The sequence below is a fragment of the Aspergillus novofumigatus genome (assembly GCF_002847465.1).
Source record: "Aspergillus novofumigatus IBT 16806 chromosome Unknown P174scaffold_1, whole genome shotgun sequence".
NCBI classification, from domain to species: domain Eukaryota; kingdom Fungi; phylum Ascomycota; class Eurotiomycetes; order Eurotiales; family Aspergillaceae; genus Aspergillus; species Aspergillus novofumigatus.
The window spans coordinates 194,164-217,797 of record NW_020194274.1 but is presented as its reverse complement, the minus strand read 5'-3'; the positions used below and the strand labels follow the sequence as shown (position 1 = coordinate 217,797).

Sequence of the window (23,634 nt, the reverse complement as noted above, 5' to 3'; positions counted from 1 at the left end):
ATCTGCCTGGCAGGAGATCTCCAGGAATTTATAACACTCTGATTAGTTGATTCCAAATCATCTGGATGAATCAGCTTCAATGGGCGTAGCTTTTCTCTAAGATCTCTTCCACTCCATAGCTCATTGCTAAGCCTTTTATATGGGCGTTCCACTGCCACTAATTATCAGGCAAATCTAGCACAATGGGGCCTTCCTAGTGGATCTTATTGGTTCGGCATAGTACTCCATGTCAGCTTCTAGGCAGGGGTGACGGCGGTGTTGTCGGTTGATATAACTTCAATTCTTCTGAATCAGGCAATTCCAATGAGATATCTCGCCAATACTATGAGATAGAGCTCTCCAACCTGCAGGCCTGGAAGAATAATCCAAACAAATCAATCCATGCGTCTCTTAAGGGCAAGCCGGGCTCATAACTGTTGAAATTACTAAGATATATAAACTTTCCAAATCACTAGTAAACTATATGGCCAATCGAAAATCAATAAAGGTCCGATTCTTCTAAATAAATGACTATCTATCTCCTATTTATGCCTTCAATAGGGGTTGGATTGCCGGTCTTCTAAATGATCGAATGCTATCAAATATTCGGCCAAGAGTGGCAGTGCTTTGCCAGTTCGTATGCTTCCAAATCGGGCAAGCGGTAACATAATTCAATAGTATCCCCACCCTTACGGCCCAAACACTTTGGACCAGTCTTGCTTTTTGAAGTAATCAGCCACGCTATTGAGCTTCGGTGCATGTTCCAACTATATATGTTAGCGTAAAGAACTTCTCACGACAGGGCATGATGACACTCACATCCTGAGGATGTACGACAGTTGGATCACCTCCGTAATATCCAAACTCCTTCCAATACGCCCAGTTGTCGTCAAGTTCTTGCTGTAGCTCAGAAGGAAAAGGAACAACTGACTCTCCTTTGGGTAACACGACGGCTTCGGCTTTCATACCTGTCACCTGCGAGAAGGTTTCAATGAGTCGGCGTAGTGTAATGCGGGCTCTGTAACCGATAACTTTTTTTGCAGCTGAATCAAGCACTAGGGCTCTGACGATGGGCCCAGTATCTTCTTCTGCAGCAATAAAGGGTAAATCCACATCAGGGTCGAGCCCGCCAATGAACTGGGCTACTCCACTGGCATTCTGCATAGAATAAGCTAACTTCCAAGTAGAGAGAGGGCAACACGCTACCTTTCTAGGATGAGTGATTGGGTTGGAAACAAAGTTGCTCAAAAAGTACCCAGCCTGGAAGATACTCGTTTTCGCCCATAACTCAGGGTGGTTCTCTCTCCCATAAGTCTCGGCCGTGGCTTTGGAATCAAAATGATAGACATGGCTGTATTTCCCTCCAGACCATTTGGTTGCATCGGATAGGGATGACAACACAAAACGCTCCAGAGAGGGGACCTTCGCTGCAGCGTCGATAATATCCTTCAATTGCTGTGTCTCATGGTTGGCGGCCCAGACATTTAGAGGCTGCGCTGCTGCTGCTGCCTTCGCTTGATTGGCGGGATCGCCATACAACCCCCAAAAGTCGCTAACAGCAAAGATGACTTGCGCATCTTCAAATGCTGAGCCAAATGAGGATGGATCATCCAGGTCAGCCTTGATGATATCTGCACCGCGAGCAGCTAACGCTTGCGCTTTCGGGCCAAGAGGATTTCTAGTTATCGCTCGAACGCGCCACTCAGGTTCCTGGAGGAAGGTTTCCGCAACGGAGCCGCCCTGGTTACCGGTGGCGCCCAGAATGACAATGAGTTTCTTGGAAGACATGACAAGGATACGTTTGGAATGACTGGAGAAGCTGACAACCCTGAATAAGTCAAATTAACGGACTATGCATTGGATTGCCTCTGTTTTTATAGTCAACCGCCCTACGAGAATCGTTGATTTGAGTTGCGTTGAATAGTGATGGTATTGTTTTGTCATCGAGGACTGGATGTTATTCAGCTGCTTAGAGACAGGTTAAAAAAGTTTCCGAGGCTTCCCCCGCCGGAACCACCGGAACCATCAAAAATACTCTGTACATGCCAAGCTTCGAACGGTTACGGAAAAATGACCATAATTTATTGGTTCCAGGCATTCTTGCGAGGATCATCTAACTATTTAACTTTGGGCCGAATAGTAATCAATCCGAGACTTCCAACAACCCAGGAACCTTGAATCAACGGTCTGTAGTAAGCAGCCCCACCCCGTTCCTGACACTCCAGTTGTTTATGCTGGTTACCCCACATGCTTGCTGCAGTTATCTGTCTGATCCAACAGCACTGTCAAGACCGTGAGGGTTCGTTACAAAACTGATCGGAAGAGCGGCACGTACTTCAGACAATTTTTCTCATGAAGAATGATAAAGAATAGCAATGATAAATAATGAATAAGCAATGAATTTGTTCATTATTCGATTTATAATCATTCTATCCCTCAGTACCCTGTATTTTGCTCATAATGGGGCTCATATTAATTGGGCCAGGATGTCGTAATCAGTATGGTTGGCGGCAACGCAGCCGGGGACCAAAATAGGTTTATTGATGCCGCCCTCGCCGCCGGTGTGAAGAGATTCGTCCCGAGCAAGTTTGGGCCATATTCGCGGGACCCCAAGTTTTCGGAGCTGATGCCGGCTGTTTTACCGGCTAAAGCAGGTACAGTCGACTATCTCCGGTCGAAAGAGCCTGAGATGTCCTGGTCAAGCCTTGTGACCGGTGCATGGTTTGACTGGGCTATGAAGGCCGGGCTTTAGGCTTCGACCTCGCTTCCAAGACGGTCACATTTATCGACGGGGGGACGTCGGTGGTCACTACCACCACGTTATCCACAGTCGGCAAGGCGCTGGTTGCGATGCTTGAACATCCAGACGAGACAAAGAACACTTATGTCTTCGTGTCGTCCTTCAATATCAGCCAACGAGATATCCTAGAAGTAGTCGAGATGGTCGACGGCCAGAAGTGGACTATAAAGCACATTACACCTGAGGAGGTGATCGCTAGTGGCAAGAGGAAGCTTGCAGCCGGGGATTTCGCAGGAATCATGGATTTGGTCCGGGGTGGAGCATGCGGTAAACAGGGTCTGGGCGACTCAAGACCGTACGGCCTTTGGAACAACCAGTTGGGGCTACCAAAGGAAGATATCGAGAAAGCTATTAGATATGTGTTCTATGGGGTATAAAGTGGCAGGACAAGTAGTTATCTATCTTCGTACCTAGCCACTGCGGAACCTTACTACCTTTATTGCTCATCAATATAGCATATGCTCCGTTGGTAGCTAAAAACTTCCATCATTAGGATGGTTCCTCTTACGCCAACCTACTATACCACAACTACATGAAGGATGTGATGGTAAATTGTACCCCCCGCTAGGCCCGGTTGCTCTTCTCTATGAATCCTTCCACACGTCAACTCCATCATGACTGCAAAAGACCCAACCCGCCAAATGCAACGACCATGGCCCTCCGATTAATCCCCAAACCCCTTATCCCATCCTCTCGGGCCCTGGGTCGTAACCCATGTATCCACTAAACACACCCCAGTCCAGGCCGTCAGTAGTACTCCCATCTCCTTCTCCTTGCCTTCACGGTAGAACCAAAACAACGCCGTCGCAGCAGCCAAGTCCCGTATGCCAAGGAACACCATTGCTTTTTCGGCTATACTGTGGCCTTCTAACGTGGTCGGGACGACCCCAAGAGTATTGGCAGCCGTAGAGGGAGCGATGATGGCCAAGGCTCCCAGAGATAACACAGTCGTGGTGAGGCCAAGCCCGACGAGCCGCCATGTTGAGCGGGAGAGGAGGCAGACGGGGAACGACATGGCGGTATCAGCTTGAGGGATTGGTTAAAATTGAGGAAATATGAGGATTGCCAGAATGTGAGTGTTTGAAACGTAAGGTAGAGACGTTGCAGTTACACAATATATATGCCTGGCCTTTATACTGAGTGAGCTTCCTCTATTTGTTATTAGCCATGCGATGAGTTACAGTTTTCGTGGATATATAAGTAGAACCTCGATCTACTGTCTCAGTCATCACCGCGGAGAGTTTAGAAGTGGTTCGGGGCTTTGTGGCACAAGCGACCCACAGCCAAGACGGAGATGATGAGAAATGAAAATGATCTGCAGGAGCAGGGTGCAAACTTGCCCAGAGCTATGAGAGGCGGGACTACAGTGGGGGTTCAAAAGTATTTGACCCCCCGTTTTTGCCGCCAGAGTCACCGCTTTCCATTTTGATCTATTCTGCTGCTATAGAAACTAGTATTTCGTATACCAACCATCTGCATCAAGGTAGAGTTGCATTTGGTGCGGGTTCGGGCGGGTTCAAGCCTAGTTGAACCCGAACCGCTGCGGTTTCGGGTTCAAATTTTAGAACCCGCAACCAAACCGGTTCGGGTTGTGGTTTTCACTGCAAAACCCGCCGCTAGGCCTAGATAGGCAGTCACTAGCCTACCTAGGTGGGCGGTATGCCTAGGCAATATCAAAAATTTCAATGGTTTTTAGATTTCAATTTCCCCTACCTTAGGCCTATGCCCAGCGCCTATTAAACATGCTTATAGAAAATTAATATTTTTATATGAAATATATGGTAATTATAGTCATTTTAATCTATATTTAAAATATTGATTCAATATCTATAGGGCTGAATAGGTGGTGGTTAAAAAATCATTTTTAAACATGGTGGTCGTCAAGGGTTGGTTGCATATATATATAAACCACCACTACTTTCATACCAACCTATGACAGAAATGCTTATTCCCTTATATCTTACTAACCACTAGATATTTTCAATCGATATTTCATGTTTAGATAGACTAGATACTAGGCTATCTAGTGATATTAATATTTCTAGAGTAATCCTAGAAATTAGTGATTACTAAGCAAAATGGTTTCTAGCGGTTTAACCCCCAGTGTGGTTTCTCAATCTAGGAACCGAACCCAAACCGCTGCGAGTTCGGTGAGGTTCGGGTTCGATTTTTGCGGTTCGGTTATGCAACTCTACATCAAGGATCGCCTGCACACGGTGAGGCATAGTATTAGATAGCTGCTGCAGAACCCTCTTATCTATTGCATGCCATGCCTCTTTTGCTGCATCTATAAGCTGATGTAAAGTATCCTGAGTATCTGGCGCATGCTTAAGCTCTGGATAGCGCTCATAGATAATTCCCTTTATGATTGGCATTGATTGCCCATAGATTCTTAATTGGATTTAGATCAGGTGAGTATGGTGGCCAGACCTTAACCTGAATCTGCATATCACTAAGCAGGGAGCTAATAATATGCGCAGTATGCACTGAGGCGCCATCATGCATAAGGATATCACCAGGCTGAAGCAATTCAGGGAGAAAAGCTTCATATATTAGTTTAAATCTAATATAATATACTTTGATATTTATTAGTATATAGACTATATTAGGGTTAAAAATCCATACCTTCTTTAAGATATTAGATATATTCTTTAGGACATAGAAGCCCCTTAGCTGAGAAAGAGCTGTTTTAAAGTCCTAGTAGAAATTCTCTATAGTCTCTATTATAGGCTTTTCCTTAATTTAACCTATTATATTTCTTATATAAAGTTCTAAAAACCCTTTGTAGGTTTTAATATCTGGGGGAGAGCAGGCAGCAGGGTGTAGCTTAAGGAATCTAAGTAGATGAGATGCAAGCCTCTATAGATTTAAAAGACTTACTAGTTAAAAATCTTCACACTCTACTTATACCTTTTAGCTGTTTATAGAAGAACAGCTCATTTAATCTCTTTATTATTATGTTTAATAAGGTTAATTATGCATGTAAAAGTTACTGCTAGCTTCTGTAGCATAGTGTCCGATCAGTTTAAGTTAGGGATGAAGGTGTAGTGTAGGGGTGAGATGGATGTATTATAGTTTAAAATAAGTTCTCTCTCATACATAGGCACTAATGTGCGCTTTTATCAAAATGCAGCTTCTTAATAGTTAAGTATAAAATATTCAGGTACCTAAATGTTCACCTAAAGGCCACCAGAACGTGGGCGGCAAAGTGGCGAGGGAACAGACGCTGGGGTGGGTGAGCACTGACATATACATGCTGTTATATGTTTTTGTTTCTATTATTTGCTTCGTTCGAGCGAAACCAGCGGGGGTCTACGCCTGCGGTCGGATAAGATAACTTGCAGAGTGATTTGGGCTTGCAGAATGAGGTCCGCGCACTGAGATGCATCTACTTGGACAAGAAACTTTATGCAGACCTGTCAGCCTCCATCACAAATCATTGTTTCAGGCCCCAGCCATCCGTCAGCCTGCTGATGCGACGAGACCATAGTCAGCGACAACGCGGACCTGGTCGTTAAGACTCTAGTCGTCGGTCAGATACGCCAACGGAACCAGCCCGTTGAACCCGTACGGAAGGCCCTCGTTCAAGTCGTCGTAGTCTGTATGGCTACCGAGCCAACGACTATCTGTAATTACGGAGTAGAAGTCGTGCTCGTGGCCTGGAAGCCCGTCGGCCATGAGATGCAATTGATCTAATAGCGATCCGCGCGGCTTGATTGAGCCGAGAGGAAGTGGCTCGAATGTATGAGGGAGAACTGTCGCGTTGGCTAACCAGCAGAAATAATTGGAGAGTGTCAGTTACGCTCATTGTCGGTAGTCTCTTCTCATCGATTGCGAGTCGTGAATGTCAGCTGACTGACAGCAAGCGTGGAGAGCAGACATCTGTCGCCTAAAGGTAAGACGATGAATTTCGAATGCTCCTCTTGGATGAGGCGTTTTCTGGGGTTTGTTTGAGAACTGAATTAAGAGAGTAATGAGCCACAAGCCTCGGCATTGGAATATGGCAGATGTTGCTTGTTGAGAAATGCACGACCCATGTACCTCTCTAGGTGAAGCTGAAATAGCATCCTGATCGCACTGCAGCACTGTTGACGCACTGTTGACCCCGCAATGAAAATTGCTTTTGATCTAACCCCTCCCACTCGATGTTGTTTTCTGTAGATGAGCTAACCTACACAGTAGCCATGGGCTGGAGACAAGCGATTGGAGGGGATAGTTTATCCTCTTAACAAGCACACCCATTCAACAACTTGTAGAAAATTTATTCATATCGCTATGTCTCTACTAGGAAATACGATGATTCATCAGTGGCTCCGGGGAGGCATCAATGAATATCTTCAATCTGGGGGTTTGTCCTGATTGCGGTGCGGGGAAAGTAAACATTAAAGTCAGCACTAAGATGTAACTACTACTACGACTATCCTCAGGGTGAGATCTATATCTGATTATCAATCAATGATAGGGTAACAATGGGATTGTTGACCCCAGGATGCAGGGAGCCGATGTAACCTCGACAACCACAGCAATGCAACCCTTGCTTGTATTTAGTCCGTGCAGAGTCAGCCATTTGCTCAGGGACAGCTAAATATGTATCTAAATACCATCCCATATTTTAGTCTAGTGACCGCTGCACTGCAGACACTTCCCCCAGTGTATCAAACAGGCTTAGGGCCATGGCCGGGGTTTGATGTTCGCTCAGTGCAGAGGATCATCTATATCAAGGCTGATTTTGCCTCTCATCGGGATGAAAATGGATTGACGCTGATTCCTCCATCGGCGCTGGAATTCGCCACGACATTTCTACATGATCTGCAGGAAGTGACCGCCAGCCGGTGGACACTCCGCCAGGTCAATGACTTCGGCGCAAAGCAGGGCATCTTCCTGGACAGAATTGGCGCAGACTGCAACTTGACCTACGAAAATGGCACGCCAACACAGGAAGGGTATGAAGTGGAGATTCACCCGCAACGTGTCTTTATCCGAGGATCTGGGGCGAGAGGGATGTGGTGGGGAACGCGAACGCTGCTGCAGAAGTTGATCATCGCTGACGGCAAACCGCTTCCCGGTGGTCATATCGTGGACGTACCCTCGGTTCCAACCAGAGGATACATGCTCGATGCAGGCCGGAAGTGGTACTCGCCTGCCTTTCTTAAGGATCTATGCACGTACGCCTCGTTCTTCAAAATGTCCGAGTTCCACTATCACACCAGTGACAACTACCCTCTCAATCGGGGCCACAATGAGACATGGAGCGAGGTGTACGCCCAGTTTTCGCTGCACCCTGAGAGCCCTGACCTTCATGGAATCGTGCAGAGGCCGAACGAGACGCTATCTCGGACAGACTATGAAGAGCTGGAGCATCACTGTGCGCAGCGGGGAGTGACGGTTATTCCTGAAATTGAAGCACCAGGCCATTGCCTATTTCTGACGAAATGGAAGCCAGAACTGGCGTTAGAGAAAAAAGATCTGCTGAATCTTTCTCATCCTGAGGCGGTGCCCTCGTCAAGTCCGTCTGGGGTGAATTCCTGCCGTGGTTTCACACAAAAGAAGTGCATATCGGGGCGGACGAGTACGACTCAACATTGGCGGATGATTATATCAATTTTGTCAATGAGATGGCACGATTCATCGACGAAGAGTCAGGAAAAAGGATCCGCATATGGGGCACTTATGAGCCATCAGATACGCTTTCCATATCTAAGGATGTGATTATTCAACACTGGCAATACGGGCAATCAGATCCTGTCAGTCTGGCAAATGATGGGTACACGACCATAAATTCGGAGGATCGTTGGGCGTACATGTCGTTAAAAAACGACCATATGCCCATATTTCCGGCCCCGTATCCATACTCGTTCAATAACTCGCGTGTGTTGAACTTCGCGGACATTGACGGATGGCAATGGACCCCGGCGCTCTTTAATCCATTCAACGTCACCGAGCAACCGAACAAGCAGGCAGTCCAGGGCGCAATTCTCGCCGCATGGAATGACAACGGACCGGACGCGACGACACAGCTGGAGGCCTTCTACTCCATGCGCAACGGGATCCCGATTGTTGCGTCTCGAGCATGGACCGGCGAGCGAGGTCCACGACTAGATGAATCCAGCTTGTTTTTGTCTGCCAACTTACTTACTGCCCGCGCGGTTGGCCAGAATCTAGACAGGAGACTTATTGATCGTACCAAACATAGGGGAGGTTGGCCTTTGAGCTGGACGTCCGAGCACCAATCCGGAGAAAGAGTCCACCTCGGGCACGGCAGCAAGGGCATGAATTACACGCTGAAGCTCGACGTCGCGGGACCATTCGTGCTGTCCTCCGACGACTGCTCTCTGAGTTTATCCGCATCCGGTACTCTGGCATTTACATCCGACGGATGGGAGTACCCGCTTCGCTCTGTCGCCGAAGACGCTGGATTCGACCCGGGGTATCCGGGACGAATCTGGACAAACGAGACGTCGTCCACTCATGAACCCATCCAGATCCCTCTCCAAAGCCAGATCATTATTCGCACAGATGTCATTGGAGGGAGCAGAGTGTGGGTGGACGGGAAGTTTGTCGGGAGATTCGAAGTCTTTGTCTTTGGGGGGAAGAATCAATTGTTCTCATGGAGCCAGATGGCCTTTGTGGCGCCACTGGAATGGATCCAAGGTGGATTACAGCGACTGAGGGTTTCTGAATACGATGGCAGTCATACTCTACAGAGTAATTAACAAGCATTTATTGTGCGGCTATTGCTTCACCGAATGCTTAATGAAGAAACCCGAGTCTTAATACTCATAAATCTGCCTGAGATACAAAAGTAATCCTTGTCTTCCAAAATATCAGACAAGGGGGCGTCCACATCCGACTTCGTAGACCTTCAAAGGAGGTTATGGGTATGAATGTATGATGCGAAGATAAGTAGATGATCCCAGGACTGAGAGTATGGGAATATATACAGAACAACGTAACATAACAATGTAACCAATCCACAAACTTTGAATTGCTACAAATCTCACTGATAAAACCAGGAGTTTACTAAATTATCCGATAAGAAAAATCAGCACTGTTTCTCTATAGAGTAAAAGCATTGTTGGTTGGGGTTGACAAATTCAGTAACCTTACATAGATCTAGGATGTCATGATACATACACAGTATAACACTACCTTACAAAATAGGCTCCCGATAGGCCAAATCTATGGCGATTCGAAACATTGAATTACCGCTTGTATAATGAGGAGAATGTGTCTATTGATGACACAATTGCCTCGTTTTGTAGATATAAATAAGGGACCCATTATCAGGAGTAGCAATTGTCCGATTGTCCTGGCTGCAAATCCGAAAACCACTCCTCGTAACCAAAGCCAATTATCGGACTACTGTTACTATGGATCTCCGAGGCGTTGCACGCGACTTCAAGCTTTTAGGTGGGCATTATGTACGACGTCCCTGCGCAAAATATGACGGCGACTGGGTAGATTCAGGAATAAACCTGAACGACATGAAATAATCGGCAATAGCAATGGTAAGGAAGTCCGATTTCCCAATGATCAAATACAGTGCACTAACCTTGAAACAAAGGCCGCCTCTGGTTTGGTGGAAGGAGCTTCGGGCAAAGCGCGAGGGACGTCGGACAAGATGTCTCCGACGATGGGATATACTTGACTGCGAACTTGCTAAACAGCAATGGTAATCAGCTCAAGGACCAGAGACTCAGACTAGATGAAAATATCGACGTTAGGGACAGCGTGCTTCCTATCATGATTGGTCAGTTAGCACAGGATATCATCCTTTGTATAGCGAACTGCACTAACTAATGGATCCTTCCTTTAGATGTCGAAGAGTCTGCCCATTCTTCTTGAGATGTCCAGATTGTCTTGATCTAGATTATTACCTTCTGTTAAATTTGCAAATTTGATAGTTACAGAGCTGATGACGGAAGTATGCTGTTAAAAAAACACCAGGGCTACAACACTCCAAGGTATATAGAGACTAGACAGGAAGGCATATATTATTACTGTAGATAGGTGGTGACACTGGTTCCAAGACATACTATTGTAGTACTCAGAAAATCCGGTGGTATAAATATCTTGGTATCACAGATCCTGCTGATGTTGAATCAATATTAAGAGCTTCACCATCTACCTCTGTAATTAAGCCGACCTCTCGAAGCAAAATGATAGTAGGAACCAGATGCTTCCTTTAGATATGTAAGATTCGCTGAACATGGCTAGCCGCTAGATGCGTTGTGGACGCCACAGCGGACTGATGCCTCGAGTGTGTCATCTATACTTATGGCCTACGGTTGATTAGCATAATAACAGCATCTCCAGATGCTTGAGATGACGATATACAGTAAGCCGCTCTGTGGCAAGGAGAAAGCTATCTTGAAATTAATTGCCCGGCAGAATAACAAGAAATCTTCCATTATGATTTGTGGCACGCGTTGGACTATACAACCCTATTTATCCACGTATTTACCCAGGCTGGTCCACAAATCCCCGCATCTCCGCAAAGAACCCCGGAGATCATTCGTCACTGTAGATATCTTTTCTTCAATCAGTCTTGATTAGGACTGACTCCTCTTTGCCGGACGGACGGAAAATCCCTGTTTCTTTTTGGCAATGTTTATAAACAACCGATGTTCCCCGCAGCCGGAGATGCAATCAAGCAAAAGCTGCGCTGAAACTCATCATGCATCAATCGCAATTCCTTCTAAGGCTGATTCTTGCAATCGAAGTAGCTTCCGCTCATCCTCAATCATGGGGTCCAAGGAAGTTTACCAGTCTTGTTTCCTTTGGGGATAGCTACACCGACCAATCACGACTGAACTACTTTGGCTCTCATAACGGGTCAGCTCCACCAGTTGGCTGGGAGCAGCCAGACGTACGTTCTTGTCCCCTAATGGAGGAAGCTCGCTGAGAAACATAGAACAACAATACCGCATCAGGTGGCTATGTCTGGGGCCACTATGTCTCGCAATACGCCGATGTAAACCTGTACAACTACGCCGTCAGCGGCGCCGTATGCTCCAACGAGATCACCCCGCGCACATTCTCCTACATCAACGCCCTTTTCCCTTCTGTCCTGGAGTACGAAGTGCCTGCCTTTCTGGCAGACAGCAAGCATAAAGTCTCCGGAAAGAAGTTCCTCGACATCCCACCCCGGGAAACGGTGTACTCGATCTGGATCGGTACCAACGACTTGGGCAACTACGCCTTTATCACTGACTCCCAGGTCAAGAATAAGACCATACCGGATTACATCAACTGTGTGTACTCCGTTCTCGACCAGGTCTATGCAAATAGCGGCAGATACTTCGTGCTCATGAACCTGGCGCCCCTGCAGCTGGCACCCCTGTACGCGACGCTCGAGAACGGCGGCGTGGGGGCCAACCACTACTGGCCCGACAAGCCCGATAATCTGACCTTGACCAGTTACCGAATGTGGGAGCAGGTTGCGACTGCGAATGATGTGTTCAAGTACCAGACGCCGTACGAGGTGCTGGTGGCCAGGAGGTATCCGGGGCACGGTTTGCGGTGATGGACATGTATGGATTGGTATGTTGCGTCATATCTGGCATTGGGTCTGGGCGACCACTGATTTGGCAGCTTTCCGAGATGTATTACAACCCCACGAAGTATTTCAACGGGAGTGCACCTGCCAATGTGACCGGCTTCAACAATCACTGCACGCTTGACGGAGGGCAGTGCACTCGGCTCCCCAGTCCGGATTCCTTCATGTGGTTTGATGAGTTGCACCCTTCGCAGCGAACGGACCAGGTTATCGCCGAGGAGTTTGTCAAGGTTGTCAGGGGGACAGTAAGTGGGCTACCTACTGGTAAGCCTGCATGTGAACTCGTAGGACTGCTATATCGATATGCCTTAGATTTAAGGATATATCTATTTGGAGTGGACATAAATCCCCGCTCAGGGTTACATACTGGAGTTACCTCAAGCTCAAACTAACGTTATGGATGAAACATCATTCTTCGCACTATCGGCATTTCCGTAAGATTAGCCCTATATAGCTCCGTAGCTCCAAGCCACCTCCTGAATGTCCTCTTGACCGCTGCGATTGCCCCTGGCAATCATCGTCAGCAATCCCCCGCAACAACTGTTGTACTGACCAATCAATGGACCAGACTAACCAACAGGTGCAACCCCGGCCGTTAGGGAGGTATAAGGCGTCCTCCGACTCTGCCTTACACGGCACTTCTAGTGATTCAAGTCTAGATAACAATACATTAGAAGAATGGGCATGCCCGGCCGCTCTACTGACATGTCCTCGCCAGGATTTCACCATGTCGTATGCCCTCCCCGAAGTCCAACCACCACCATACCCTATCGCCATCCGACCCGAAAGCATCACCCGCCATGAAGTGATAGTGACTGTGACCAACCGCCCAGAACCATGGCACTCGCTCGACTACTCCATCGAACACGCCGGAACCGAACTCTTCACCGTCCGCGGCCAGCCCTGGAAGATCAACCAGGCACGCATGTTCCACGACCGCTCGGGACTCCCCCTCTTCGAGCTCCGGTGTCAATGGTACGACTCCTCATCTCTGTGTCTTCGCCTCCCCGGCGGGGACCAGTGTATCCTCGAAGCAAAGTTGCGGGTTGCGATGAACGCGCCGCGGGCGGTCGTCACGTTCCGGAATGCCGCGCAGCAGCCGAGGTCAGCGCAAAGTGAGGAGATTATGTTGGAGGTGCATACACAAGACCTGTATAATATCCTCCAGGTGGTGGTTGTTCAGAATCGCAACGTGGCGTACATCCATCGGATAACGGATCGGAGTGTCCTCGCCGAGGGACAACGGCCGCCGTTCCGTTTCAGACCCAAGTGGACGGTTCGAGTTGCGGAGGGGGTGGATCTATCGCTGGTTAGTTGAGCTTCGATTCAGTGTGGACTTTTTGCTTAATCTGACGGTCGTAGATAGCGGTTGTCGTGGTCATTCTTGGCCAACGAGCCGGATTGGATGTAGGGGACGGTTGATCAGCATATGGAGGGAACGGCATATCCAGTGAATGTGTTCTGTATGTAGGGTTTCCTGATTATGAAGAGCCTTTTATTCTGTCCATTTCAAGGTCAGTGCTTGGGTATAGTGTCGGATATCTGGTTGTTAGAAGCTGGGGCAAGAAGCCATACAAGGCTCATTTGATATGCGGAACTCAGGAGTAAACGACAATTACTGTCCTTATGAAGTGATTTCGAATATAACTGATGGATTTGACGATCTATTGACTTCAAATGATGTCAATTCAAGTCGAGAAGAGCTGTCGATTGGCGATGTATCCTCCATGTGGCGGATATGCAACCAATTGGAACAGTAGGCACTTGGGATTCGGTTACCTCTTTCACCTATTCAGATACCTCTAGAAGCATTCCAATATAATAAAATCATTCAGGATAGACTAACCTATTAGCAGACATACTTTAACTTTCTCAACTATCACAGTGCTTCATTAACCCTTTGGTTAACCATTATTGTATCTTTCCACTTTTTCACTTTTCACCTCTTCTCCCAAAGTCCACTTTTATTCACATTTGGGTGCTCCTCTACATTGTTACCGCTAGCAAATCTAAGAGAGCCTCTAGATAGGCTAGTATAAGAAAAATACAGGCCTAACAGTAACTGCAGTCGCTAAGTTCAGATTCTTACATATATACACAAGAGATTCAAGAAAACCTCCTTTGACTGTGGATGCACATGCTGAAAGATTGAAAGGATAAGCGTGGAGGGCATATAGTCCCTTTACCTTTTTTGCTCGATGCCATAATCCCTGATCAGATTACTGATAATGGCATTGTTATTTCATTTGTTGCTAGTGTTAAAGTGAAGGCCTCAAAGAGATCAGTCACTCTTCTTATGATGGCTGATGTCGATGTCAAGGTATTATTGGGTGATTGTGTTATTCTGTGAGATCAAAGTCTGCATTAGATAAGCATCATATTGTCCGACAGAACTGCCGACCTTGGCCGTCTGGTTCTGGAATATGAAGTCTCTTGGCCACTCCAGCCATGGAGTGAGTCGACTGGGTAGAACAGCCGAAATGCTGGAAAACAGCGAATGACCTCGCCGTCCGACGAACCAGTAGTCACAAAAGACATGGAGTTGAGCACAGTAAAAGCCTAGCAGTAAAAATGCGACGGCGTGCCTTTGCCTCAGAAGATCGAAGAATTCCTCATTGATAGAGAGCGGCCACATGTAGATCATTCCACACTCCAACGGCAATTCAGCATTGTGGATAGCCTTAAATGATAATGCGAGATTGTCAAGCGCTTGGAAAAGTGTGGTTCTCTCTTCAGGCTCCGCTGTATCCGATTCAACAATCTGCCTAAGCCGGTCAAGCTGGGGCTCCACTCCTTGAAATATATTGCTTGACGTCTCCCTAATCACATTGTGAGCTGCGAAATACCCAGCCCCCATAATGATGGTTCTCTGAGAAAATGCGAGAGGTATGTTGTTGACTCGTTGTACGACATGCTCACATGAATGGGGGCGCTTGGAAATAGAACTTACTTTCCATCAAACTCCTGCATACCAAACTCCTGCCGAAAGAGTGGCCCTAGAGAGCTGTTTCGTATATGATTTATGTAAGGCTTGAGGACTAGGGTTCCCCGACACAACTTGAACAAATGAAGAGTGGATTCGAGCGTGTCGACCATGTCGACCTCCGCGGACTCTTCCGGGGAACCATATACGTAGACCATGATCAGGCTTGAAAAGGCGAACAATGCACAGCAGTTATCAGTCGTGGGCGACGGAAGTATTTTGCGGAAAGAGCGCAAGCCGAGGGAGATGTGGAATCTGGAGCTTGTGATGTACCGGCTGTGATTTTCAGGTTTAAGATGGGCGAGGTGGAGCGCCGACAGGGCAAGAATGCCATGCATCAGGAATTCATTGGAGTAAGCCAAGGTCGGGAGAGCAATTTGCCATGCATCTTGCATTTGCTGCCGCCTAGCGAGAGACTTGGAAGTGTGGAGCGTAAAATGATGCATTAGTTCGGCGTCCTGGCTGGTCCATTCTTGGGCAATGTAGGCTGCCTCTGCTACCCTCTCAAGAAACGAACCAAAGGTATCGCCATGAGAAATCGATGGAAATCGGGAGTTGCACAACCCCCTAGGAGTTTGCACGCCAGATGCTAGACCTAACACATTGCCCAGTCCTTCTCCTATGGGAGAAGGACTGTGATGACGACGTTTATAGGTGCAATTCATACCACGCCTTGAGCAATTACCGCAGGGATGGTCCTCATTGCACTAGATCAGATGAATAGGGCCATAGACGTGCATGTAAGTAACAATCTACAGGGAGAGCGGTCCATGACAGATCTTGGGTGAAATTAAACAAGACAAACCTTGATTCTTCTTTCTTTGCACTGGTCACAACCATTGCGGGACTTTTTATGCGACCTCCGCGTAGCCATAACAGGAAAAGTAAGGTGCCAGGACAGCTGAGGGCTATATAAAATGCCGGTAGGAGATACCCGCATGTATGTAGTGGTCACCTGAGATTAGAAAAAGGGAGAGAACATGAGGTAGGCATTTTGAGGATAAGACGTGCGTCAAGGGCACTGTGAAATGTAGTAAGAGGTGGCGGTTGCGGCAACTAACTGAGTCAGGCTAGAGACACGTACGGAAGAACCCACAAAAATCTATTCTGAAGATCCCAGAAATACGAACACGAAAGCGAAAACGCCCAGTCCATCTATCCCAAGCGAATCAGATGAGATTTTAAGTCGGCCTCCAGTCCCACAGCCTTGGCCCACCCCAATGCACGTTCATTTGGTTCAAAAAGCGTATGATACACGTAAACAGTCCTGTAGGCCTCCCTGGTCCACCATTCGAATTGTTTACGATCGGTCAGTATAAACAAAGTGCGTCGAATAGAGGGTGCCCGGAATGACTCGAATGAGGGTGTGCAAGCTACTCCATTCAACCTGGTAACCTACTCCCCACAGAGTAGACAAGGTAGACGCGCCTTATTGCCTTGTTGCCTGGTTTGAGCAAAGCGTTTATTTCACTCGGGTGAATCCATGCAAACACGCCCATGTTCAGAAGCATTAGCACGCCGTCGAAAATATACATGTATGCTTCGTGTGTCACGAGATAGCCGTCGTTGCCCTGAGCATATTCGATGAGACGGAAGATGGAGCGGACGGAAGATGAGAAGGCTGCCACTATACATTGCGTATATGTGCCTCTCCCACGGCGGCTGCGAATTGACGACTTTCCGAGTCGGACCGTTTTGAACCCCAATGTGGAACTTGATGGTAGTCCCGAGAAACAGAGAAAACCATATCAGCTGTACGACTAATCCTCCGATAATTATGTGCTCGCCGGTGGAGAGCGCGCTGGCACTACCACTTGCCATGATTCCGCCGCCTTTGAGATAGTTAGCTAGAATACACGGGCACAATGGCAGTGTCTTGCTCGACCTACCGGCCCCTTGCATGATAAAAGAGATGATATCGCCCAAGAGGAAAATCTTGGTCAACCACCGTCGCCTGATCCAGCAATGTATGTCCCCATTCGTCAGTAGGACTATCCGGCCCAATTCCATGTAGATGCTGGCGGCAAATAGGGTAGGAGCAATCAGAAGCAGGAGGGTTTGCTGAATATAGGGTTGGACGGTCCAATTCGGACTTTGTGTCCCCGATATGGCTCGCTCGATCCAGAAGTTAGTATAACGCCCCCCTCCATGGGACGGAATCAATGAACGAGACTTACTCCAATGTAGCCGATCCATTCAACTAGTGATTAGACGCCAAGTGAGCCCGTGCAACTGTTGGTGTGCAGGAATTGGGAGGACTTACAATATCCACCAAGGATGAATGGAACAAAGAACCATGTTTTAGTCCGCGCAACCTGGTACGTATGGATGCAGGAACCAACAAGGAAGAGAAGAACAAAGACAACAGCCGCACCAATAGAAGGATCATATCTATACAGTTTGAAACTTGAAGCTTCAGCGGCCATGGTGTTATACTAGAAAAGGAGAGAAATCCAATATAGAGTGAACTAATGGAGAATAAAGGAAACAAGAGCAACTTCAAGCAACCGGCGTGGCTGTGAAAATTTCTATGAATCTAGAGATGTAGATGTGCTAATTTATATTAAGAATCAAACTTCCCGCCTCCTATTACAGCTACTCTATAATAAGCGTGAATTTTCTCAGACACAGCTAAAGTGGGCTTCTGTTGCAGTACAGTACAGCTAAGAAATCCATGCCAGTGAGTAAGGCAAGGGACAAGATATGACAGTCGATAGCTCAGAGATCTTTTGTAGGTCATAGTTACTGTTTAGGCAACAATACGTACAGTCTGATGGTAGAGGTGTGATTCCAGGGTCTGCCCTGAAAGACAGCTTCCAAGGCTGGCGATGAAACTGTCTGCGTCAAGAAGCCTCATAGTCTGCATGCCCCACGGACATGTTGCAATCATTGGCCCATTCCTCGGCCGTAAGCCACGGATCCATCAGCAGAGAAAGTTCTCGTAGTCGTAGCCGTAGCCGTAATCGCAGTCGTAATCGTATTTGCTCAGACGCGGTGGAAGGCAGAATTCCGTTCCTATATAAACAAACCAAGCAGAATACATGCTCTTTTCTTTCATGGATTATTAACTTCTCTTTTATCTGCTCTTTACTAAGATTGTTCACTGTTGCTCGCGGTAGACTGCTTCTAGTCTTCCATACCCTCACTTGAGATGGCAGGCGACGGTCAGATCGATTTCAAACTTTATAGATACACCCCATCGACGGCTGCAGCAGCGCTTTTTGTCGCTTTGTTTCTTCTTACAACGATATACCATGTCTATCAACTCAGCCGGGCGCGGGCTTGGTATTTCATAGCATTTGTCGTTGGGGGTTTCTGTAAGTGCTAATTGCACTGCATCCTATCATGGTTGCTGTGACCGTTCCGGCCAGCTAATGGATGTTCAGTCCAGATCATTGGCTACATCTGCCGGACCTTGGCCCATAATCATAAGGAATCGGTCCCGATCTATAGTGTGCAAACGATCTTGATTCTCCTTGCTCCACCGCTTTACGCCGCCTCTATCTATATGGTGCTAGGTCGACTGGTCACTTATCTACGGGCAGAAAGGCTCAGCTTGGTTTCAGTGAGGTGGATGACCAAGATCTTCGTTACAGGCGATGTCATTGCCTTTGTTATGCAAGCTGCAGGTGCGCAGGCCAGATGTGCTCCATAAGCTACGCGATTAGTACTGATGACTTTCGCGGCTCTAGGTGGCGGTATCATGGCGAGCGGTACGATCAGCAGCTACAACCTCGGCGAGCATATTACTGTCGGAGGCCTATGTGTTCAATTGGTCTTCTTCAGCTTCTTCATAGCCACCTGTGCGTTATTTCATTCCCGAATTCGCAAATATCCTACGCATGAGGTAACAGCACTTGCGGCTCGGCTTTCTGAAAGGACTTCACGAACGTGGGAAACTGTGCTCGTGGGCCTGTACGCCGCGAGTGTCCTGATTCTGGTGAGGTCGATCTTTCGCTTGATTGAATATGCGCAGGGGAACAATGGGTACCTCATCAGCCATGAAGCCTTCATGTATATTTTCGATTCTGCTTTGATGTTTCTGACCATGGTTGCCATGAATTTTTGTCATCCGTCAATGATCTTGGTTGGGTCGGAGAAAGAGCGTGAAGCCGAGATGAGTTCCCCGACCTCTGAGACAGAATTGACTTGAGCCAGTCAACGTGGCTGTCTCTGGCACGGGTTAGGTGTGGCGTCTAAAGGAAGACCAGAATCAGTCTGAGAAGTTTTGGTCAGGAGCCACAGGGTCCTTCAGGGTATGTTAAAGCGGGAGGATGTAGAGCTTTCTACGGAGTGACTCTGTCCCACCCTTCAAATTGGGCTTGAATATACTCAAATACGCAGCTGTTGTATTGGTATACTGGCGATGTGGGATACGTTATACAGTTTTCTATACTTTAACGTATAGTGCTTGCTCCTGCGTCTAGTATATGAAAGCAATTGTATTCAATGCATAAATATCACCACATCGGTCTGCGACCCGATCTGGATAACTAGTTAGTTTATTCCAACTAGGCTAATATATGACCAGCCATGCTTGGTTTAGTCGCTGTCATATCCTACAATATAAAATTCTTAAGGGTCCTTATTAGGGGTCTAATTAGCCCTATATAGTTAAACTATTATAGTTACTTTAATAGTTATAGCATCTTAAATTAGATTTATAGTTTATTTCTTAAAGATGTTAGGGGTGAGAAGTTATATTAGATATATAGATGGGCATAGGCAAAGCTATTAGGAATAATAGAAGGAATTAGGAAAATAATTATACTAATATAATTAGTATAGGTAGATGTTAGCCTGATGATAGTACTCTATATATAGAGGAGGGCAGACAGGGGCATCCCTGCCTGCTACTATACTATATACTATAGTTACATCTATACTCTCACCCTGCCATATGGCTAACTAGGTTAGTAGGACTAGAGGTTACTATAACTAAGTAGCTAGGTATACTATCACACTATTATAGTAATATAGAGATAATGTAGTGGATAGTATATACCTATAATAGCTAAACCTATTAATAGTAAATATATAGTGTGGTTTATTATACTATGTATATATTATTCTTCTATGGCAGAAGCATGAGTGATAATAGATAAAGATAATAGAGAGGTAGAGAGTCATATAGCACCTAGATTATAAGACCAGGCAAGGGTGAATTAGGGGATATAGAGTAAGTTACATTACTACACTCTTACAGGTCATGGCCTGGGGTTACATGGGGCAGGTCCTGTTATACTATTCTCTTACTCTTATCATACCTAAGATATCATTCAATAGATTCATGCAGCCCCTGTCTTTTTAGTTCAGGACTACTCCTAATCTTCTAATCCTTGAAATAAGGAAACATACAATGTTAGAACTAGAGGGGCATAACCGAACCGCTAAAATTGAATCTGACCCTCACTGAACCTGCAGCAGTGAGGGTTCGGTTCCTAGCCTAGGGAATTGCAATGGTTTCAGTTTTGCTACCCTAAAACTCAAAACCATTCAGTTAATCTGTTGGTTATGGTTTTTGTGGTTTTATCAGACTAGGTTAACCAAACCTCACTGTTTTGCTTAGTAATCACTAATCTCTAGGATTTCCCTTAAAATATTAATATCAATAGATAGCCTAGTATCTAGTCTATCTAAATATGAAATATCGATTGAAAATATCTAGTGGTTGGTGAGATATAAGGGAATAATCATTTCTGTTAGGGGTTGGTATGAAAGTGATGTGGATATATATATATATAAGACCAATGGTTGACGACCACCATGTTTAAAAATAATTTTTTAACCACCATCTATTCAGCCCTATAGATATTGAATCGATATTTCAGATATAGATTAAAATGACTATAATGACCATATATTTCATATAAAAATATTAATTTTCTATAGGTATAGTAATAGTATGGTTGATAGTATGGCAGTCAATGGTCATTTGAAATTTTAAGATAGTTAAAATTCACTGAATGATAGTGGTTTAACCAACCCAAAACCAAATTGAATCTAACCATAATTAGTTAGTAGTGGCTAAGCTATGCCTATCTAGACCTAGTAGCTGGTTTTTACGGTTAAAATTGAACTGAATCAGAACAGATCAGGTTTGGTTCTGATTTCTAAGATTTGGACGTGAAATCGCAGCGGTTCGGTTCCAACTAGGATTGAACTCACCCGAACTCAGACTGAATGCAACTCTAGTTAGAACTTCGATTTTAGCGAGTTACCCACACTGCGAATCTTGGCCTCAAGATTCTTCACAGGCCGAACTGTTTTAACTTTTGCAGAACAACCTAGGTTGACGTTCTTTTCATTCCGCAGATTCTCCATCGAGCCACTAAGAGGGGTTATCGGGCAGGTGGGGGAGATGTCGGGACATCAACTTGTGCTGCGCGGGGCAGCGGAGGGTAATCTGGTAAGGACACTCGCTAGTGCAATAATCCTAGTGATATTTATGAAGGAGTAGTCAGTTGACAAGTTTGATACATATCAATTAAGCTCAGTACCTCTCTTCAGCCTCCTCTTCAAATCGATCAGCACACTCTTGCCCAGCACAATGGAGATGTCGCTACGAGCCAAAGTAGCTATAGTAAGCGGTTCCTCCTCTGGCATTGGAGCTGCTATTGTGCGCGAGCTGTCCTCTCGCGGGGCCAATACGGTGGTCAACTATCCCTTCCCTAGTCTCCAAGCTGAAGCAGACGCATTGGTAGCCTCTCTTCATTCGCCTGCAATTGCCGTAGAGGCAGACATGTCCCGCGCAGACGCGCCTCAGAAGCTGGTTGACGCCGCCGTCTCTCAATGGGGTAGGATTGATATCGTCGTCAACTCCGTTGCGCTGGCAGTCAATAAGCGCTTCGAAGAGCAGACGCTGGAGGACTGGGATTTGCTGGTGAACATCAACGGACGGGGAACATTTCTCCTGACGCAGGCGAGCCTAAAACACCTGACCAAAGGGTCCGGTCGGATCGTCAACATTGCAAGTATTTCGGCGCGTGGGCCTCCGCCGAACCAGACAATCTACGCGGGGACCAAGGGGATGGTCGACTCCTTTACCAAATGCTGGTTAGTTGTTCTACCATTCTTATGGTCGTACCTGTGTGAATACTGAGCATACTCTGCAGGGCCAAAGAACTCCCTCCCAAGTATGGCTGTACCGTCAATGCCGTCAGTCCTGGTCCAACAATGACCGAGGGTTTCGCTGGTGCCGGCAAGGAGCAGATGAAGATCCTTCAACCAATCATTGATCAGACTCCGGTTGGGCCACGGATGGCTCAGCCAGATGAGATTGCCTATGCTGTGGCCTTTTTATGTGAGGATCGTGCGCGATGGATTAATGGTGCACATCTGATTGCATCTGGGGCTTGTTCATTGATTAGTGCATTTGAAAATCCTTCATGCTTGGCATTAATCACTTTCTCATATCCACATTCTTGAAGGAGTCTGGACATACATGGCAGTGTATAGGATTGAAGGGGAAGAAGCTGTCTGCTGTAGAAATAATAAGAGATATGACTGTATCTGTAGCACGACAACAGGGGCAATATAATCACCCCTGACCAAGGCTTTGGGTTAAAACTCGCACCAACCCGGACCGAAAGCAACTCTGGGCTTAGAGCCCCTAGTAAATCTTTTGCAAATAGAGTCTAAATAGCTAGCTGTGCAAGTCATTATAGTCCGAGGACAAAAGGAGGGGTAGAGGGTATCAGTGTGTGCGCTGAAGAGAAAGGAGGGTGTGTCAGCTTCTGACTCTAGCCTTGCGGTCACTTTTGTTACCCTAGTAGTAACTATTTTACTTAGAAGGTATATAGTACTGCTCCTACTAGGCTATCATAATTTAGTGGAGTGATTAGAACTGTGAGAGTATATAGAATACTCTCTATTAAATAGTAGATAGTAGACTGGTCGTGGGTTGGGTTTGGATGGATCCGCAGGGGTTCAATCCAACCCGCATGGGTTTTGGGTTGATCCACCACCTATCTAACCCACCCTCATATCCATGCGGATTGGGTTGTGGATAACCATTCTACCCATATTATACACGTGATTTTAGACTATACTACTTTTGGCAGGCGGAAAGACCTAAGGATTTAGACTATACTACTTTTAGTAGGTAGAAAGACCTCTCTTTAAGAGAATATTATGAATATCTGTCATTCTGCCAGTCATGTGCACCCAATGGGTTACCCATATCCATATGGGTAGGATGCCATCCACCCATATGGATATGGGTTGGATCAGAGTCGACCCCCATCCAACCCAAAGTGCGGATTGGGTGGGTTGGATATGGATTTGCGGATTGGGTCAGCCAGTCTAGTAGAT

General features: G+C 46.5%; 9 protein-coding genes across 9 annotated transcripts; 5 read left to right on the top strand and 4 right to left on the bottom strand.

The window, feature by feature from the left end:
• Nucleotides 1-472: 472 nt before the first annotated feature.
• On the bottom strand, nt 473-1,941 carry P174DRAFT_436370 (NmrA/HSCARG family protein). Its single transcript, XM_024826023.1, has 3 exons — nt 1,186-1,941; nt 799-1,137; nt 473-746 (listed from the first exon to the last, which is right to left on the bottom strand). The coding sequence occupies exons 1-3, from the start codon at nt 1,765-1,767 to the stop codon at nt 669-671; spliced, it is 999 nt and encodes a 332-aa protein (XP_024686545.1). The 5' UTR covers nt 1,768-1,941; the 3' UTR covers nt 473-668.
• Nucleotides 1,942-2,479: 538 nt separating this feature from the next.
• On the top strand, nt 2,480-3,156 carry P174DRAFT_426301 (uncharacterized protein; the record flags this gene model as incomplete). The annotated part of the gene is made up of 2 exons (XM_024825375.1): nt 2,480-2,633; nt 2,720-3,156. The coding sequence occupies 2 exons, from the start codon at nt 2,480-2,482 to the stop codon at nt 3,154-3,156; spliced, it is 591 nt and encodes a 196-aa protein (XP_024686544.1).
• A 65-nt stretch (nt 3,157-3,221) lies between these two features.
• Nucleotides 3,222-3,980, bottom strand: P174DRAFT_436369 (DUF4267 domain-containing protein). Its single transcript, XM_024826022.1, is given in 2 exon segments — nt 3,222-3,437; nt 3,457-3,980. 2 exon segments carry the CDS (start codon nt 3,792-3,794, stop codon nt 3,392-3,394), a joined length of 384 nt encoding a protein of 127 aa, XP_024686543.1. The 5' UTR covers nt 3,795-3,980; the 3' UTR covers nt 3,222-3,391.
• A 2,062-nt stretch (nt 3,981-6,042) lies between these two features.
• Nucleotides 6,043-10,427, top strand: P174DRAFT_455744 (beta-N-acetylhexosaminidase; the record flags this gene model as incomplete). The annotated part of the gene is made up of 4 exons (XM_024829356.1): nt 6,043-6,068; nt 7,396-8,285; nt 8,330-9,430; nt 10,297-10,427. The coding sequence occupies 4 exons, from the start codon at nt 6,043-6,045 to the stop codon at nt 10,425-10,427; spliced, it is 2,148 nt and encodes a 715-aa protein (XP_024686542.1).
• Nucleotides 10,428-11,456: 1,029 nt separating this feature from the next.
• On the top strand, nt 11,457-13,898 carry P174DRAFT_446650 (SGNH/GDSL hydrolase family protein; the record flags this gene model as incomplete). The annotated part of the gene is made up of 5 exons (XM_024828612.1): nt 11,457-11,648; nt 11,694-12,269; nt 12,374-12,583; nt 13,057-13,647; nt 13,701-13,898. The coding sequence occupies 5 exons, from the start codon at nt 11,457-11,459 to the stop codon at nt 13,758-13,760; spliced, it is 1,629 nt and encodes a 542-aa protein (XP_024686541.1). The 3' UTR covers nt 13,761-13,898.
• Nucleotides 13,899-15,284: 1,386 nt separating this feature from the next.
• On the bottom strand, nt 15,285-16,195 carry P174DRAFT_363006 (Zn(II)2Cys6 transcription factor; the record flags this gene model as incomplete). Its single annotated transcript, XM_024821894.1, has 2 exons — nt 15,285-16,028; nt 16,127-16,195. The coding sequence occupies 2 exons, from the start codon at nt 16,193-16,195 to the stop codon at nt 15,285-15,287; spliced, it is 813 nt and encodes a 270-aa protein (XP_024686540.1).
• A 508-nt stretch (nt 16,196-16,703) lies between these two features.
• Nucleotides 16,704-17,747, bottom strand: P174DRAFT_455740 (RTA1 domain-containing protein; the record flags this gene model as incomplete). The annotated part of the gene is made up of 5 exons (XM_024829355.1): nt 16,704-16,861; nt 16,929-17,153; nt 17,211-17,436; nt 17,499-17,521; nt 17,585-17,747. 5 exons carry the CDS (start codon nt 17,745-17,747, stop codon nt 16,704-16,706), a joined length of 795 nt encoding a protein of 264 aa, XP_024686539.1.
• A 725-nt stretch (nt 17,748-18,472) lies between these two features.
• Nucleotides 18,473-19,474, top strand: P174DRAFT_465535 (RTA1 domain-containing protein; the record flags this gene model as incomplete). The annotated part of the gene is made up of 3 exons (XM_024830542.1): nt 18,473-18,638; nt 18,708-18,950; nt 19,014-19,474. The coding sequence occupies 3 exons, from the start codon at nt 18,473-18,475 to the stop codon at nt 19,472-19,474; spliced, it is 870 nt and encodes a 289-aa protein (XP_024686538.1).
• A 1,973-nt stretch (nt 19,475-21,447) lies between these two features.
• P174DRAFT_381138 (SDR family NAD(P)-dependent oxidoreductase) lies at nt 21,448-22,749 on the top strand (the record flags this gene model as incomplete). Its single annotated transcript, XM_024823061.1, has 3 exons — nt 21,448-21,730; nt 21,814-22,377; nt 22,437-22,749. Exons 2-3 carry the CDS (start codon nt 21,872-21,874, stop codon nt 22,747-22,749), a joined length of 819 nt encoding a protein of 272 aa, XP_024686537.1. The 5' UTR covers nt 21,448-21,730; nt 21,814-21,871.
• Nucleotides 22,750-23,634: the final 885 nt, after the last annotated feature.